The sequence below is a fragment of the Sphaerodactylus townsendi genome, linkage group LG03, assembly GCF_021028975.2.
Source record: "Sphaerodactylus townsendi isolate TG3544 linkage group LG03, MPM_Stown_v2.3, whole genome shotgun sequence".
In the NCBI taxonomy this organism is placed as follows: Eukaryota; Metazoa; Chordata; class Lepidosauria; order Squamata; family Sphaerodactylidae; genus Sphaerodactylus; species Sphaerodactylus townsendi.
In genome coordinates, this window is record NC_059427.1 from 123732971 (window position 1) to 123748551 (window position 15581).

Below are 15581 nucleotides of genomic sequence, written 5' to 3' on the forward strand. Positions count from 1 at the left end.
TCACTCAGTAGAAGCATTCACGGTGAATCTGTTTGCATGAAACCCACTTCTCCATCCTAAAAATGTAGTCTTTAACCTGAATAGTCCAGGGAGATTACAGTCTACTGAAGCAGTGAAACGACTGTGGGGAAAGTGGGGAGAGGATTGTGCTGTCAAGATTCTTCCTGAATGTTTACTTAACTAACCATGCATGAGAATGGCCCCAAGGGTGTGCTGTGTTAAGCTGACCTGTGTCCGGTATTGGCCATATGATTACGTAGCTAGTCCTGATGAGTACTTATATAGCCCCACTGATTTTAATGGGATTTTAAATTATTGCTACGGGATGACTGGTTTGAAAAATGCAGGCTTTATTTCCTCTTAGAATTAGTTTGAAAATATGAATAGTGTCACTTTTCTGATGTGAGATATCTCAAGTATTATTATGGGCAACTTTAATTGTAGGGAATCACAACCTACAGTAGGATTTGGTGCTTCTCTTTGTCTGGTGCTATTATTTACAGGTTGTAGCATTCAGGATGCAATGTAATAATCCTTGGTTATTTCACCTCAGCACATTGATCCCATTAAAGTCACGCTGGTTTATAAGCATACAGGTTTTCCCATTGCTGCCTTCACTATTTCACAACAGAGAATCTTGGATTCCACTCAGCGTTCCTAACAGTGACCAGGTTGCAAAACCAGCTTCATATTTCCAGAGATGCCCTGGGCTTTTCTTAAACATCCCACATATACACATAGAGCCCAATGCCATCATGAAGAAGAAATCTGAAACCAAAGTGAAAATCAGTTTTGTCATGACGTGGAGGATGGATGTTCAAAATAAAAATCCCCCATCCAAAAAAAATGTATCTAGGGGAACTAAAACACTTAGACTCTTTGAATCCTGATCTGTTGCTAATCATATTTATGCTGCCATAGCCGTATTAATAATTCTTGGCATTTGCACTTAAAGGGATTCAGGAATTGGGAAAGTTGCTGCTCCCTGTGACACTCTGGGGCGCTGCTTCCAGGCAGAGTAGATGGAGGTAAATGGACCAATGGTCTGACTGAGGCAAAAGCAGCTGCATATGTTCATATATGATTAATTATATCATATTATAATGTTGGAGCTTTTCAACTCAAAGACAGGTAATGATGATGTACCTTAACAATGTAGGCACTGTACAAATGATAAATCATTCCTTAAAAAAAAAAAGGCTTTTGACCATGGCAAGAATCCCTCTTCTTTCCCATGATCTGGACACTCTCTACTTGCAAATTTCTTTCAATTGTTGTAGTAGTTGTGAATTTCCTGCATTATGCAGGGGATTAGACTAGATGACCATGGAGGTACCTTCCAACTCTATGATTCTACAGTTCCAATGAAATGTGTGAATGTTGTAAGGAACAAAGTTGGGCAGATGGAGCTCTTGGTTTGCGTTGCTGGAGGGATGGTGAATGAAGGATTTGCTCTGCCTCCTATTGGGTAATTAATGCCCTTTCGTTCTTCTAGATCTAATGCTGGATGATGTATTAATGGAGAACTCAGCCAGTGCAGTGCCAGGTACTGGGAAGTTCTTGCTGTTTTTATCTCACGTGAATGGTGGTGCTGTGTGTTAACGGCTGACCACTGGTGCTTTCAGGCATCTCGCTGCACTGTGTGTGGTGGAAGGTCTTTGTTTGTTCCATGTCACACGCATGTTGTTTTTGCACTTTTTTTGTTGAAACATCTGCAGGTTTGACTCACCATTAACAATAAACAGTTTTCTAATTTTAGGTTCTTATCCGTTTTTCAGAATTCTTATTTGTCATTCCAATATTGTAAGCTCTCCCTCTTCGACTGCTTTCAGAACAGGTTTTCGTTTTCGTTTTGTTTTTTAAAGGAACGCCTGGGTCAACCACTTGAGCCTTGTTTATGTGTAGGGGTTAACCTTATAGTACCTTGCCTTTGAGATAACTGAACATTTATCCAATCTGAAATCTACAATTTTTGGCTTGGCTTACGAACTAGCTATTATTTGTGGTCAGCAAGTATGCTGTCTCTCCCCAAGTTATCTGAATTATCCAAACTATTCAGGGGCTGATTCTGCACAGAATGTATAATGGGTTGCAGTCGTGATAAAGGAACCCGTTTTCCTGTTTATTGTTCACATGCATCTCGTGTGGGCAGCGATTGGAGGCCACGGAAGCAATCCGGGGTGCTTTTGTGCTTCACATGGAGGTGCTCCTTTCCCCCCTAATTTTCTGCTACATGTGTGTAGCTACGCAGGCATGCAGAGATGAACCCCCCCATAGCTATGCCAATCATCCCACAATATGACTGGCTGCACCTATGTACCTACACAGATACAACCCGCAGAATTTTTTAAAAGGAAAAGGGACCTCCCTGGAACAGCCAAGCAATGGCAGGCGACTTCTCCCTTACCTTGGAGGGTGTGGTGGAAGGGAGGCAACTAAAGTACCTCCTGCCTGTCTGTTTGCTTAGGAGCGGCTCCAACCCCGGGCTTTTTCAAAAGAATCGCTGATTTGGTGATTTTCAAAAAACCCAGGTTGGGGGAAATAAAACAAAGTAGACTTGTTTTGGGTGCGGGACCTATGTGAAATCCCCCCCACACAGGGTTTTGTACCGTCCTACCCCTGCGTTTGTTTGCTCTTGTGGAATCAGCCAGAGAAGGTTGCTTGTTTTATCTCCTGCTTTGACCTGGGCTTCCAAGAGGAGCAAAGAGAAATGCAATTTGCTTTTCTGCCTCTCTGCAAAGCTCAAAATAAAGTAAGACAAGTTCTGATCCTACTTATGAGTTTTCTGCATTTTCTAGAAAGTGTGGGGGAGAAGAGGAACCTCGTCTGCTGCTCCCAGCACAAAGTGAAGTCTCTCCCTCTGTAGGTTTTTTTCTGCAGACAGCTGAGGAGAGGAGGAGGGAGCCCTCACTTAATGACAGCTTGTGAGGAAGCTCAAGATGGGATCACTACTGACGAGTGTGTTTCTGAGTGTGTTACTGATACAGTTCGTATCAGTCTGACATGGCATGCCTACGTGCAATGGTCACTCGTGTATTTGCAGGCTTCCTGTTACTCAAAACTAAATTCCCCTGAAATAACTAGAAACTGCCTCTAAAGAAAGGTGTGTGATCCTGTTTTTATAGGAATATAAGATAACAGTTCTCAGTGAGGTGGCAATCCTGTATTTGACTGGCAGCTTTAATTTGTACTCTGAGCCTGCATTGTTGTTCCCCAGTCCCAGTTAGAGACAGATAGGCACACAGTCCAAGTAAAAGCTAGAGTCTCTTTCCAGCTGACACTTAGGCTGTTTCCGCACAGCCCAATAACCGCGCCCTAGGGACAGTAAATACACTGACCCTGGGGCGCTGTCTGCACAGCTGCTGCTGCTGCATCACAGCAGCGCTGTGTTTATGCTGCCCAAGCGGTGTGAAGACGCCTCTTTTGAATCTCACTCAGGGAGCGAGGTTTTCCAAAAGCTATGTCCTCCTGCCAGAGCGGTGTGAACCGCACCACTTTTGGCTCCTCTGGTGTTTGCGAGGCACTTACCTTTCCTTCCTGTGCAACTCTGCATGGCTGGAAAGACACGCCCACGCTGCCCTCCGACCCCCGGAGGTCAGAGGGCAGTGTGGGTGTGTCTTTCCAGCTGTCCAGAGCTGCACAGGAAGGAAAGGTAAGTGCCTCGCAAACCCCATGTGGAGCTGCCCCAGCAGGCAGTGGCAGAGGCAGGAGTGCCCGCATGGGACCATGCGAGCGGTTCCAACGCTCCACCGGCTTTATTTAAGCTGGTGGGAAGCTACTGTTCTGGCCGTTCAGAAATGGCCTTAGATCATAAAATGATTTCCCATTTACTTCATCAGGGCTCAGTCTCAAGTCTCACATAATTAAGCATGCTGGTTTGCCACTGAAGGCAGTAGGAAAAGAGGAAGACCCAACATGATATGGATTGACTCAATCAAGGAAGTCACAGCTCTCAGTTTGCTAGACCCGAGCAAGTCTCTTAATGATAAGATGTTTGTGAGATCCTTAATTCATAGGATCACCATTTAGCTTTTAAAAAATCAGAATAGACGCCGAACGTTTGTTTCATATAGTCCATTTAAAGCCACCTCATTACTCAGTGTCAAACAGCTGATCCTCTCATTGGCTGCCAGTAGTTCTTTCCAGCAACATAATGAAACTGTGAAAGCTGGGCAAGATGGCATCAGCTTTATGCAGGAGTCCTAAGAAGTCTCCTAAGGTCAGTAGAGCTCCTTGATCATTGATGAATATGAATCATTGATCAACTAGTGGGGCTTAAGAGAGAGAAGAAGAAGAGCATGGATTTATACACACCCTTTCTCTCCTGTAATGAGACTCAAAGGGGCTTACTATCTCCCTTCCCTGTGCCCCCCACAACAAACGCCCTGTGAGGTGGGTGGGGCTGAGAGAGCTCCAAAGAGCTGTGACTAGCCCAAGGTCACCCAGCTGGGAGTGCATAGGCTAATCTAGTTCCCCAGATAAGCCTCCACATTTCAAGTGGCGGGGGGGGGGGGATCAAACACAGTTCTCCAGGTTAAAGTGCACCTGCTCTTATCCACTACGCCACAGCTGCTAAGGCCCAAGTCGCTGCCGTCAAACACTATGATTTTGGAGTGGCCAAGAAAAGTTTCATACACTTGACAGATTATTGCAAAAGCCCAGAGGAGATTAGCAGGGAGCCTTTTCCAGCTTGTTCAGTTATTTGGTAGTGCCGGGCAAAATGAGTGTGGTGGCTGTTTCAAGATGGTGTCGAGGAACACTGACAGACACTGAGTTCATTTGAGATATGATTCTGTGAATGTAAGTGATGTTTTTTTTAAAGTTATTATGAAAGGTTAAGATCAGGAGAGGATTTGTTAGTGTACAAAGACTTGCTGGAAGCAAAAGGAAAAACAAAGACGAAGCATGCTTTAATGAATCCTAAATGTACACAACATTATCCTTCCTTCCTTCTCATTTTCTTTCATTCACGCATAGACATGGTATGAACTGGCTGTGAAACCAGTCCTCTTCCTCCTCCTGGGCAAAAGCTACAGCACAGCTCCTAGGTCTTTTAATTTCAGTGTGGGTTTATTGTTTCTATCTCATATCTTAAGAGATATATGTTTGGTTGTTCGGTTTGAATGTTTTTTGCCCTGTCCCAGTCATCCATTTCCCTGTGTAAATTCAGAAAAAAAATGGTGTAATGTTTTGTGGCTGATTGAGGCTTGTGCTTTATGTTCGTTTGTTGTGATACTGACATTGTTCCTTGTGTGGAAGGACAAAGCGGATCCCCCCCCCCCCACCAAATTGTCTTAAGCACATAAGATACCTGAAAATAGATAGTGTGGGTTAACTGTCCAAACTTGCTGTACCCTAATGAGTAATCCACAGTTGAAATCCAGGATGTCTATCTCTTTGGATTTTACAAATATTAAACTTTGGAACTGAGTTGTGGTGCGTCTCTCTGTTGTCTGTGTTGTTTACTGGTGTAGAGTGGAGATTTTTATTTTTGGACATGCTGTCTGTCACAGCTGGAAAACTCTCAATGGGAATAATTTAACCACTTTCCAATGCCATTCACTAAAAAGACTAATACAAACACTTGTTTAAATGTCACAGTTTCTTCCATTCACATCACTTTGAAGTTAAAGTTTTTTTTGGACAGTTTGTAAATCCAGCTGCTGCATCCCTGACATTTCATCCCTTGTACTTGGGGGAGTATTTGACCCCCTGTATGTGAAACAGTATGCAGTGTTAGCCGCTTCAGATGCCATTCAAAAAGGTAATGTGAATGCCAACACTATTAGACAGCTGGTCACAGCTGCCGCTCTAGATCACTTAAGAGAATCATTCCCCAGAATTGATTGGGGGGACAATAGTATGCCTTGCCTTCTTCAGGCTACATTCTGCCTACATTGTCTAAGAAAGAATGCTTTCAGGTGTCACGTTTACTTGTCAATTGATGTAAAATAAATGGGAGGTTACAATTAGTATCAGTCTGACATGGCGTGCACTCTGGATGATATCCAGGAATCTTGCTTCCTCATTCCCCATGAGATACTGCCTTTTAAAACCAAATGCTATTCCAAATAAACAATCATGAATGGGAAGACTGAAATATAAGGCCATAATCTTGGAGTGGCTTCTAATGTCTGTTATTACCTGAGTGAAAGATGCCTGAACAGCTGATAACAGAAATAGAACTGGTTTTTGCCAGATATATCTAAAGCACCTTTAGTTATCCAACTTCTGCTTTCATTCAGTCAAAAGCATCTATGGTTTTTTTCCAATACCCCCAGTACAGCAGCTGGATTTGGAGCCTGTGTTCTCTGCCAGTAACTGGTGTTTTGTTGTGGGCTTTTGCAGTGTTCCCCCATTTTCATTCTTTCTTATCCTACCACTTTTGTCCCTTCCCTCCCTCCCTCTTAAACATCATTGATCCTATCAGTGCCAGGATGTTATGTTAATCTTTCCACTATCTATCTAATGAATTGCAGAGCTCACGCTGTTCTCGACCCCAGTGTATTGTAGCAGTATATGTGGTGTTGTGTTATTTTGTGCAAAGATGATTCACCACCTGGACTTGAACAGATGTCTGTATTTCCCAAGATGTCGGTACCTCTTATATATTTCAAATAAAGCTGTTTCAAAGGGGGGCACGGACTTCGGGTCAAGATCATGACACATTTATATACTAATATTTACAAGCAATCATAAATGTGACTCCTGTATAAACTCTAGCAAGAGAAACAGTGCTTTATTCAAAAAAGGATGTTCCCTGCCCACCAAAATTCAGTAGCCATTAATTTAAAGTCCTCAGGAAGCATGACATTCCTATGTGTGGTTCATTTCAAGGTAATAGCTGTAATTTCCCCTAATATGCATGACTAGCACGCTGCGCATGGGAAAACTGGTGGTTAGCAGAGTTTAGAAGCAGGGCTGCATATTAATAAAGTTATCAGCAGATTCTAAAACGTTTGGATCGTGGCTGTTGCACATCCTTCAATCTGAATCGGGTTTCAAAAACTGGCCAGAAAAGTAACATATGCCTTTGAAAACTCAAAACTTCCCTACTTACGAAGTAGCTTTCTAGAGAAAGCCTTACAAATACACTGTAAAGTGAAGACAGGTGTTTATTTGTAGATCACTGGGATCAATTTGGAAGCACCCGTACCTCATTCAGTCCAAATACTCTATTTGCTCTCCAAGGCTGAGCTCAGAGAATAGTGGAAATTGTTGTGCTTGCAAGGAGAAAAAAACTGATCATGGACGGTGCCAATTAGCTGGCAAACATGACTTTACTTACATTCCTTCAGAGCAGTTTTGCAACTGTTTTCATTGTTGGAGGCACATAGAAGTTAAAAAATTTAAAATCAAAAACTATGGGCAGCCTGGCTGAATTAGGCACAGATGGCCGCTGTCCTGGTGGAAACCAGATTGGCATGGGGATGGACTGTGGGTCAGGAAACCCACACTCAGCTTGCCACTCTACCCTAAAGATCACTTGGGTAGACCTCTCAGTCTTTCCTACCCCACCAACCTATTGTGATGATAATTGGGGCAAGTCATGAACATTGCACCTTGAAGGAACTATGAAGGAACCTGGTACCTTGAAGGAACAATGAGATTTGTAAAGAATTAGAATAAACCAAAAATTCAGTTGGATAGCGTGTGCGTCTGCACTGCAAACTGAAAAGCTAGGAGGAAGCTGAGGCGAAGAATCAGCAGTGACTTCTCTTTAAATATTACGTTGGTCTTCACCCACCACATAAAATATGGAAAATGAGTAACCCTGCTTATAAGGTCATGCTGCCACATGCTTTGTTGCTATGCAGGTAAAATTTTACAATCTCTGAAAATCCATGCTATATGTTAACAGCCTCTTTTGTTATTGTGTGGGGTTTGGAATTAATCTGCCAGTCAGAGCTGAACCCTTGTATTCCAGTGTAATTATTCATAAATAAATCCTCCCAAAGAAAAGGCAGAAAATGGTGACATTTTCCTGTTTGAATGTGAATTATGGATAAGCATTGAACAATAAGAGATCAGAAAATTAGAATGGAGTTTCTCTTTGAAATTATAACTTGGTTCATAACCAGGGCTCTGTTCATAACTTAATTGTATTCAGACATTTTAGTTAATTTCCTCTTCATATTTTTGCATAATGCCATCGAGATATCTGAGTTTTTAATGGAGATTTATGCAGAATTCAAAGGCTCCGGCAAAAATCGTGAGTCAGCCAGCTACCACCCAACCCACCTAGTTTTTTGGGGGTGGGGGTTTTTTTAAGCAATAAATTTACACAGAATCTAAATTCCTTTTGTAGGTCTTGTCTTTCCCATCATGCCATGGCATTCAGGGTCAGATTATCGAGAGGCTGGCTGATCCAAAAGCAAGCATTAATGCCGTCTCTTTGTTTGGTGTACTGGAGTAGATATTTTGGAACGTCAGACCCCCACAGGATAATCTGTTAAACGATTATACTATTTTCTTTGTGTGAGGAGCGAGGGAAGGATTTGGATGTTTCGTGTATCAGAGCAAGGAATGCCTATTAATTATATGATACGTGGCAAAGCCTGGGTCAGAATTTATTCAACTGACTGATCCTTTCATGTGGAGGATCACTAGGTTCATGCCTCTTCCTTTCAGCATACCTAAAGTAACATTAAACTTAGGCCATTCTTTAAGAGGTCTATCTGTTCAAAGGCCCAATTCGTGTGAGTCTTCCTTCTTTGTTTATATGGGCACCTACATGGGCTTTAGGTGTGTGGAGAACTAAGGGGTCATGTACCTGCTCCTCTACAGTGCCAACTGGCCAGCTGGGTAGCTGCCTGAACCATGGGTAAGATACTGGATCTCAGCTATCAATGAAGAAAATGACATGCACGGTCTCTTGAGAAAACGGAATAACCTAAAGATTAGCAGTTGCCTAAGATCACAAAGACCTGCCTTCATCCTACCCAAAGCAATACATCATCCTGTATTTGTTGAGGGTTGCAAAATGCCACAGCATTCAATTCTTTTGGCTCAATAATTTTCATAACTTGTTAATCATCTAATTACGGGCATAATATTAAACTCTGACACCTTCAGGACAGTCCTTTTCATTTTATGATGCATCATAATATCTATTCGAAAATTGCCCTGAGTTATAGCTCAGCCCTGGCATTTCCTCATTAGAGAGTAGGTGAGTAAATGCGTTTATCTGCTGGAACATTCAGGGTCTAAGGTATATGTGTCATCCCTGATGCAGTCAAATGTAGGAAACTTGCAGGGATATCTGCATTTTGGCAATCACAATAAAGAAAGATAATTATTTCCTAGGTGCAAACTCTGACTGAGCAATGTCCCACAGTGCTTTATAAATTGTTTCTAGGGTTGGCCGCCCCCTCTCCCATATACTTCTAAACATTATAAGGCAAGTTCATGTTTGTCACTTTAAACAGCTCTGCTAATTGAAGTTTATATAATCCTCAGACGGTGCAATCTTAAAAACACTTAACTGGAAGTAAACCCTATTGAATAGACCAGAAAGGAATTCTCCGTAGACGAGTTCAGAATGGCTGTTTTTTTCCCCTGTGCGATTCTACTGTTCTTGCCCCAACAGGACACTACTGAAATCTTTGTGCCAGAGTAATATGATGGTTTAAAGCATAGGTGTCAAACTCGTAGCCCTCGAGATGTTATGGACTACAGTTCCCATCATCCCCTGCCAGCATCATGGTGGGAATTGTAGTCCATAACATCTCGAGGGCTGTGAGTTTGAACCCTGTGGTTTAAAGTGTTGGACTGTGATGTGGGGAACCCAGTTTCAAATCCTCACTCTGCTGTGAAACTTTCTGAATGACCTTAGACCTGTCACACACTCTGAGACTAACCTACCTCACAGGGTTGTTGTAAGGGTAAAATAGAAGAAGGGAGTACCATATTAGCTGCAAAGAGCTCCTGAGAGGAAGTAAATTAAAAATGTGCAAGGAGGATAGATAGGTCCTCTGCTTCAGTAGAAGTCCTTACACAATGTCATTTTAATCATTCGCACTGGCTCACATATATATAGTAGAGCTCATGCATGTATACGGTTTGTAGGTTCTATATAATAGCTGTAACGCAGAATATATACCTCTTAGGCACACTAATATTTGTTGCTTGCAAAACATTGTCACTTGTACACTCAAAAGGTGATAGGAAGCATTTCATTTTGCTATAAATCAACTAAAAGGGAGATGTGTTAGACATAAACAGTAACCTTCACAGTATAAATTATGTTGGAACTTGAAATGATTCCAAACTATACTCACCTTCTCTCTAATCTTGAAGGCCTCGCTGTTGTGCATGTGGCTGCTAGAACAGAGACAATGATTTTGAAGCTTTGCTGTGCTTTAACAACGATAACATACTGTCTCTTGTCCTCCCCCCCTCATGTCACCCATTACAAAACCCTAATTACAGTGTATTTGGTAGGATGTATCAGCCTGAAAATACTGAAAACGAGTTCTGAACTGGTTGTAAGGCAAGAAGAAATTACCTGATTTGCTTCTCTCCTTTCCCCCCCTTTCCAGAAGCACAATGTAAACCCTACTACTCTGATTACTCTCGCTTCCGGCTTCTGATTCACCAGATGTGCACCACCCATTATCTGGATTTATTCATCACCGGAGTGATTGGACTGAATGTCATTACCATGTCCATGGAGCACTACCAGCAACCTAAGGTACGACAGGAAAACATTGCTAGATGCTAAGACATTTGTTCTGCTCCTGTTATTCATATGGGAGGATAAATGAAACAAATAATTTTTTACAAATCATGTTTCCATATTGAAGAGAAGATGATTCATGGCCTTGTTCCCACCCAAATGAAACCTGCGGGGCAGCTTGTCCCGGGCACGCCCCTGCCAGGTCACGTGGGGGTGCAAAAACGCACAGCTACCTCCTCCGTAGGTCAGAGGGGGGAATGGAAGTGGCGCCCTGCTTGGTGCCACCAGTGGCGCCAATCAGGGAACCCCCTTTGCGGCCCTGGCAGCCGCCTCCTCCATAGGGCAGAGGGGGGAATGGAAGTGGCACCCTACTTGGTGCCTCCGGCTCTCGCTCTGTGGGAGCCGGCAGCACTTAGCAGGGAAATCCCCCTCTGGCCCACCAGAGCATGCTGTCCATGGGGCAGACTGGGGGATGGATGGCAGCCTCCGCGTTTTCTGCACCCCCATGGGTGCCGCAGCCACCCCCCCACACCTTCATACAGGATAAGGTAAGTGGTGGTGTTGGGGTGGCGCAGGGGCCATGGTGAAGGGGCGGAAAATGTGGAGGCTGTCCCGGGTGCAGCTTTGCCCAGCTACCCCTCTGTGACTGTGCCCCAGCCAAATTATAGACTTTGTTTGAGTGGTATATAACCAGGTCTGGTTCGGAGCCAGTCGATGAGAAAAACACTTCAAACAACAGAATATGACATTGAGAAGTATAATTTAAAAACAAGATCCCTATCATTCCCTCTTTTTGACAAATGAATGAGAGGATGTCTATTATTTTTCCTCTACCAGATCTTATAGCAGCTGGGAGGAAATTCCTAAAACTTAATCTTCATTGATCTCTCAGACACAGAGGATGTCTGAGATCTTTCATTATCAGATCTATTGCATTTTATCTGTGGCCCTCGCCTTTGGTTTGGAAGAGGTGCTTTTCCCTCTCATTTGTCACCTTGCCTGCCATAGAACACAAGCAAAATATCTGCCTCTCTCCTTTGCCAGGCATAGGGAGACAAGAGAATATTGTATATAACCAATGCTCTTCCTCTTTATTTATTTGTTTGTTTTACAGAATTTATGTACCACTTTCATGCCCTCATAAGGGCTACCAAGATGATTAACCAGTTGAAACAAATTAAAACATAAAAAATAAAATCACCTTTCAAAACAACAATTTTCTGATTATTAAAACAGCTAAATTGCAATGGCCTGCCTTCCAGAGAGTGCAATCAAAATATTTGCTCCTGTTCCTGCATGTACACTGCTCTCTGCAGGAGCAGGTAGGATATAGCCTCTGCCTCTGCTTTCCATGATTTGCCATCTGCAGTATCTGCTTACTGCTTCTACCATGGAAGCAGAGTCCAAACCACATGACAAGAGAATAGAATCCATTCTTGTTGTAGAATCAAGAAAAGCTACTGAGGCATTGCCGTGATAGCAGAAAATAAAAACACTGACCACAAAAATGCTTACGGGGAACAAACCTGTTCAGCAGAAGTAGCTGTTACTAGTTGGTTGGAATGCACTCCTATGCTGGTTAGAGGATCTGCTGAGTCATTCTCTCCCCCTTCCTCCATTTCTCACTGCCACCTAGTGTCACTGTGAAAAGCAGAAAGCTTAGGCACTGGAAGCGACAGCGGAGAAGATTTCTGAAGATTACCAGTTGTAGCCATTTTTTAGTGATCAGATTCCAAATACTAAATATATTATAGAAAAGAGGGAACTTGGATCAGATTTTCATTAGTGAATTTCTGAGTCAACAGCCCTTGTTACTATCTAGCCACGGTAATCCCTTTATGGAATTGCCTTCTGTGCAAGATTCTCATAATATGTGAGTGAAATGCACCTACATGTTGAAGTGGGCTTGCATGTTTTATTATCTGTGGTCCTTGGCCTTTTGTGACTCAGAGAAAGAAACTCCCTTCTTTTAATTGACAGTAACCTTCAGTTTCACCATCTGTTTACAGCAAAGAATCTAGCAAAACAACTGAGTAGAGCTGTGGTTCCAGTGGTGGAATTCAGCAAGTTCGCACCACTTCGGCAGAACCGGTTGTTAAAATGGTTCTTGTAAACAACCAGTTGTTAAATGATTTGAATCGCACCACCGGAACTGGTTGTTAAATTATTTGAATCTCACCACTGTGTGGTTCCCAACCTGGGGTATGCAAACCTCCAGGAGTATGTGCAAAACAAATTACATCATGGGTTTGCTAATATGGGGGTACAATTTTTGCTTATCCATTGCCTAAGGGGTGCACAAATGAAAAAAAAAGTTGGGAACTGCTGGAATAGAGCATTAACCCAACTCGAGGGTCTTTATGCACTTAGTCCTTTCCTCTCTGGCGAACTACTCTCTGTGGGAAAGCCTTTCCCTAAGGGATCTGTTCAAAATATACTGATGCTGTCTTTCCAGACCATAGAAAGGGTTTTAATTGCTACTACCACGACAGAACTGGCAAAGAAATGGCATGCTTATGCACATTTTTGAACACTGTCAGTGATAGAGAAAACCCACATGTCAGCTTAGTCCAAGGACAGGTCTAAACATGGTGACCTTTTACTTACGCAGATGCTGTTTGTGTCATTTTCTGGCAACCGGGAATCAAGGAGCTTAGCAAATACAAGATGATTTTTAGTCTGTCCTTGTAAAGGATGCAGATTTCCCACTCATTCCTGTAGCCAGAATTGGCAATATCTTTTTTTGACAAGGTTCTCTTCCCCTCCTTTTCTTGCAGCACTGCTCACGTGGATTTACCCTGCCCCCTTCCCATCCTTCCTTATCCTTTTCTCAATGGGTGGCCAGACAACAAAATAGGGCATTTGAATCATCCCCCTTTTAAACACTTTCCTAAGGCAGCTGGCTGGCCGCAGTCAGGCCAAACTGTGTTAGTGGAAGACCCATTACCAGAGGTTTGGCTTTCTGATGAAAATGCAACCTCGTGCCCACTACCACTTCCCAACAGCTGCCATTTGCCCAACAGGAGAAGTGTACAAGCATCATTTTGGTGCCTATATGTTTTCTCTTGGGGACAGAGTATGAGCCTGAGGGGGTGGGATTTACATCTAGAACAGGGGTCTGCAATCTGCAGCTCTCCAGATGTTCATGGACTACAATTCCCATCAGCCCCTGCCAGCATGGCCAATTGGGCATGCTGGCAGGGGCTGATAGGATTTGTAGTCTATGAACATCTGGAGAACCGCAGGTTGCAGACCCCTGATCTAGAACATGACATGAGAGAGAAAGCATTCATCTCCCTCCCTACCCCTCCCCGGTACCATAATAACATTATAGTCGGATTCAAGAGTGAAATAGGCAAGTTTAGGTAGTAAATAATAATAATGTCTTAACAGTAATACTAATTAAATAATAATTGGTCAGCTGTAGGTCAGATCCTGCAGTCTTTTACCTGGACTGCTGTTGCATTAGATATCTATCCCCCATGCTAACAAATGAATGAACTTATTTATTCAGCAGGACTGAAAAATCAAATGACCTCTCTTTTATTTCCACCGTGATGACTTTGCATTTTGACTAAGCAGCGAGTCCCTTGTGTAGTAGCGTGCCAGACTCTTGTATTTAGGAGCACATTCAAATTAGAACAAAAAAACTGCTTATATGTACTGCCAAATGACTTGGTTACAACAGTGAGATGGAATTCGGCGCCAATTTGTGCACTGTACTCCTTTTTATTAGTGATTGGTTTGAGAAGGAATAGAAGCAATGCAGCAGTAAAGATGAGGCAATCATTATGGCTAGACAGTATCTAGGCTTCTAATGTGAGGCAATTAAAAAAGAGAGAGAGGGAGAAAATGGCTTGTTAGAGGTGGGAGTGCACGGTCCAGGTTGCAGGTGACCTTGTGCGGAGCTTGTTACACGATCCAATTACTTTGTGCTGAAATATGTCATTAGCTGTGTTCTGAACTAAGTCTGACGTTAGAGTTGTTCAACGGCAGGTGCTTATTAGGAGCCAGAGGAATACAACTTTGTTTTGGTTTGGTGGTTTTAATTGCGCCCAGAGGTTCCATTTGGTGAATAACCACAGGACACATCTTGAAATCAAAATGGGCCGCAGCCCTTTTTATTATTATCATAGCAGAAGCTGGGCAAGCAAGAGGAGCACATCGTTCAGTAGCCGGTCAGCACCCCTGGCTGACCCCGGCAACAACCCCAATCCCTATTGGGGAGGACAGAAATGTACTGGGCCACCGGGGTGCCCGCCCTTTGTGGCCCCCTAACTGCTGGGGTGTCAGGCTCGAATTGCAGAGGCCTCCATGGCATGCGCCTCACCCCAAGCCTCAACCCCAACCGCGGGGAGGTCCGGCATGCAAGCTCGGCGTCCCCATCAGGATGTGCTCCTCTGTCCAAACCCCAGGGCTGTGATGATTAGAGCAGCCACCCAACCCTTGAAATTAGCGAGGGTGGGTGGTTCAGTTTTCTCTAGGTGTCAAAGAAGGCCAGAGCAACCACGTGCTGCCTAATATATAGGGAGCATGCTCCACCCTTCCAACTCGTGCGCATCACGCAATCAGGCCGGGTGTGGCTTGGCCGCCCGGCCAGCCCAGGGCATGCATGCTCACTGCTCCGGAGCTCACCCAGTGCCCTGCCCCCTGTCACAATTACGGCCAAGTTGAATCTAGTGCCGTTATATATAGGCAGATAGCTAATTCTACCAGAGAGCTAATTCTGCTCCAGATGCTGACCCACAGATTGGCTCTGAACTTTAGACAGATATCCTGAGTAGGACATAGAGAAGCTGCTTCCACACAGCAGTCACAGTCTGAGAGATGAGGTGAGAAAGGTGGTACGTTAAGTTACATTTCAGCAGGAGTTGCAGTGAAACAAAAGAACTACAAATTCTTC

General features: G+C 43.5%; 1 protein-coding gene across 2 annotated transcripts in view; it reads left to right on the forward strand.

The window, feature by feature from the left end:
- The window catches only part of CACNA1G (calcium voltage-gated channel subunit alpha1 G), a 268125-nt gene that overhangs the window by 204085 nt on the left and 48459 nt on the right, over window positions 1–15581 (forward strand). The window contains exons 25-26 of one of the 2 annotated variants that reach the window (XM_048491901.1): window positions 1496–1546; window positions 10542–10693. In XM_048491901.1, the coding sequence (XP_048347858.1) occupies window positions 1496–1546; window positions 10542–10693 (203 nt within the window). The remainder of the gene's footprint in view (window positions 1–1495; window positions 1547–10541; window positions 10694–15581) is intronic. The other variant, XM_048491902.1, reaches the window with a different exon arrangement.